Here is a 2,899-nt window from a genome sequence, read left to right as displayed (position 1 = left end):
CTAACGCCAAAATATATATTGGATTCAAATTTTGTCACATGGAGGAAGGGTTATTCGATTACCTTTACCCCTCTGTACAACTGGTACTTATTTTATTGATCTCAAAAGGAGGAAAGGCAAAAGTTGACCAAAGCAGAATTTGAACTCAGAACATAAAGATGGACAAAATACTGCAAAACGTTTTGCCAGTTCACCACCTCTACTTCATATATATTGTAAATCCGTATGTAAAGACAAGACATGCGTAGGGTTAAAAGAGACACCTAAAGTCTTACCTTAAAGGCAATAGTTTCATAAGGTTCAGCTGCAAACAGTAAATACTGCCATTTCCTGTCAGGGGGTTCAACTTTCTGTTCATAGGCAGCCATAAATCTGTGACGTGGAATGATTATGTCTGCTATCTCTGGATAATCAATCTACAGATAATCAAACAACAATATCCATTACAATTAAGACACCAGATAAAGGATTAACGACTACATAACAAGATATAGAATAAAATTAAATTAACAACTCAATTTCATTCCTAAAACTAATAAAATGTTTTGGGAAGAATACAACTCAAAGAAGGGGGGCAATTCTAAAGCAATTTACAGAACAAATTTATATTTGGTGGAATTTGATGTCAGTAAATTGAAACCATTTTTCTTCTTCAAAAACACCAGACAAATATGGAAGGAATCGACAAAATCTTGCTGGATTAAACTTAGAATTTGCACACATGCTTTTACTGATATTTCTGTAGAAAGTAGCACCATGAAGTGTAAGAGAGGGAGAAAAGACAAAGATAGAATGGTAGTAAAAATTAGTTGTCATCAAAATCTTCAATAATAAATAATAAAAGATTCTTGAAACCAATTTTGATAAAAATGTCTTAAAGTTAGAATTTATAAGAATTTTCTAGACAGTATAGATTTTAATAATTGTTTTGTATTAGTAAAAGCTACAAACTCCAAACTACTCAAGAAGCAGCTTGTGGTATATATGAAGGACCATATTTTACTCAGTTTAAAAAATGCTTAAATAATTTACCAAAATCAAAAGAGAAAGTTGACTTTTAAAAAATGTTAATTCTTCTAAAAGGCAAAGACTAGTTATAAGTATACGCGTGTAGTTAAGAAGTTTGCTTCCCAACCACATGGCTTCAGTTTCAGTCCTACTGCACAGCACCTTGGGGAAATGTTTTCTACTACAGCTCTGACCAAAGCCTTGTGCACAGACTTGGTAGATGGAAGCTAAAGGATGTCCCTCATGTAGCTATATGTATGCGTGTGTATTTCGTTGCTATTATGCAAAAGTGTCGTAAGTCCAAAATAGTTTAACCATTCCATAGCAAAACTGTTGTAATGCACTTTGACAATGTTTGGTATCTTGGCATCTGAAGCATCTGGAGATACAATAGATTGACCAAAAGAACTGGCTATTGCAAGAAAAAATAAATATTGAAAAAAAAATGCATTTGGTCAAATTTGGACATACAACAGTTTAACATAAGAGCAATGACTTGTATTTCCTTGTATTGACACCATGTGATTGTTGTAAATGAGCATCACTGTCATACAAGCAGTGTCAGACATTTCCAATCTTTTGTGAAAATGTCCAGCCAAAGGGAATTATTATTGCCATCCAAAACCCCTGTCTCCATGACTACCATTTGACCAATGCCAACATAGGAAAGTGGACATGAAAACAATAATAAATGATGAGGACAGACTCACCTGAAACAATAAACTTTGCTGCATTGTCTCTGGGTCTCTCTGTTTTGTGACTGAAATATGTGACAAAGCAAAAGTTTTTTGAAAATTAGAGAATTAATTTAATGTTTTAAAGACACAAGTTATCTTTTTAAAACAACATATTTCATCTTTTCTACAGGACTTCTTGAAAACTACATTCTCTTTACATTTAATTATAATAAAAGCTGATATAAATGTTGAATTCTCCCAATCACTATTTACACTGTGTTGAGAGAGAGAGAGAGAGAGAGAGAGAGAGAGAGAGAGAGAGAGGGAGTAAAAGAGAAATAGAGAGAGAGTTAACAATAAGAGGTGTAGGATGAGTGCCTTGAAACTTTCTGAAAAGTATGCATTCAGAATCTTCAGGCAGTCGACCAGACGCAGTAAATAATCTAATTTGTCTTTCTAATGGCTCAGGTGCTTCTACAGCTCACAGAAAATGAAATAATAAAATGCAGATATAATACAAAACAACCTCACCTTTGTAACCCGGTCGACCAATCTTGACAAATTTTTTAATTTCTACTTTGGCTTTCTCCGGTGCTGGTTGTGCTGGAGCGTCTTTGGCCTCCTTTGCTGCACGCCGAGCTCTAAGAAAACAAAGAAAAACTAATCATGAAAACTAAATAAGAATTTCTGAAGAATTACCATTTGGAAATGGTTTCATGGAACCCAGTTTTGTTTAATGAGGATTCTGGTTATCATCTGACACTTCAATGGAAAATAATATAAAATCTCAGGAGAGAGAAAAACTGTAACAACCTATGGAAGCTTTCAGTTTCCAGTCCACTCTGTGGGGTGGGTGGCATTAGGAAGGGCATCCAGCTGTAAAAACTATGCCAAGACAGACCTTGCCATTGCTGGTGCCACATAAAAAGCACCAAGTCCAAAGTAGTTTGTTGTTAGGAAGGAATCAACCATAAAAACAGACAGTTGAGCTTGGTGCAATCCTTTGGCTTGCCAGCCCGTTAAACCATTCAACCCAGAACGGAAGATCGCCCACCAGATAAGGGATCGGGGGACCCTGTCAAAGGCTTTCCCCAAGTCCACAAAAGCTAAGTAAAGGGGTTGAGAGAGGAATAAGGATTACTAAATGGTTTGAAAAAAAAAAAAAAAAAAAAAAAAATTCATTGAATGAAAATTCAAACATTGTAATCAACTGG

General features: G+C 35.1%; 1 protein-coding gene across 1 annotated transcript in view; it reads right to left on the bottom strand.

The window, feature by feature from the left end:
- Window positions 1–2,899, bottom strand: part of LOC106867349 (splicing factor 3A subunit 2) — a 9,863-nt gene that overhangs the window by 790 nt on the left and 6,174 nt on the right. Inside the window, exons 5-7 of the mRNA XM_014912198.1 lie at window positions 2,217–2,326; window positions 1,719–1,768; window positions 276–416 (exon numbers count right to left, since the gene is read on the bottom strand). Of these exons, the coding sequence (XP_014767684.1) occupies window positions 276–416; window positions 1,719–1,768; window positions 2,217–2,326 (301 nt within the window). The remainder of the gene's footprint in view (window positions 1–275; window positions 417–1,718; window positions 1,769–2,216; window positions 2,327–2,899) is intronic.

Source organism: Octopus bimaculoides, chromosome 3 (genome assembly GCF_001194135.2).
Source record: "Octopus bimaculoides isolate UCB-OBI-ISO-001 chromosome 3, ASM119413v2, whole genome shotgun sequence".
Lineage (NCBI taxonomy): Eukaryota > Metazoa > Mollusca > Cephalopoda > Octopoda > Octopodidae > Octopus > Octopus bimaculoides.
The sequence above is the reverse complement of the archived record's forward strand: the minus strand, read 5'-3'. Positions and strand labels throughout refer to the sequence as shown.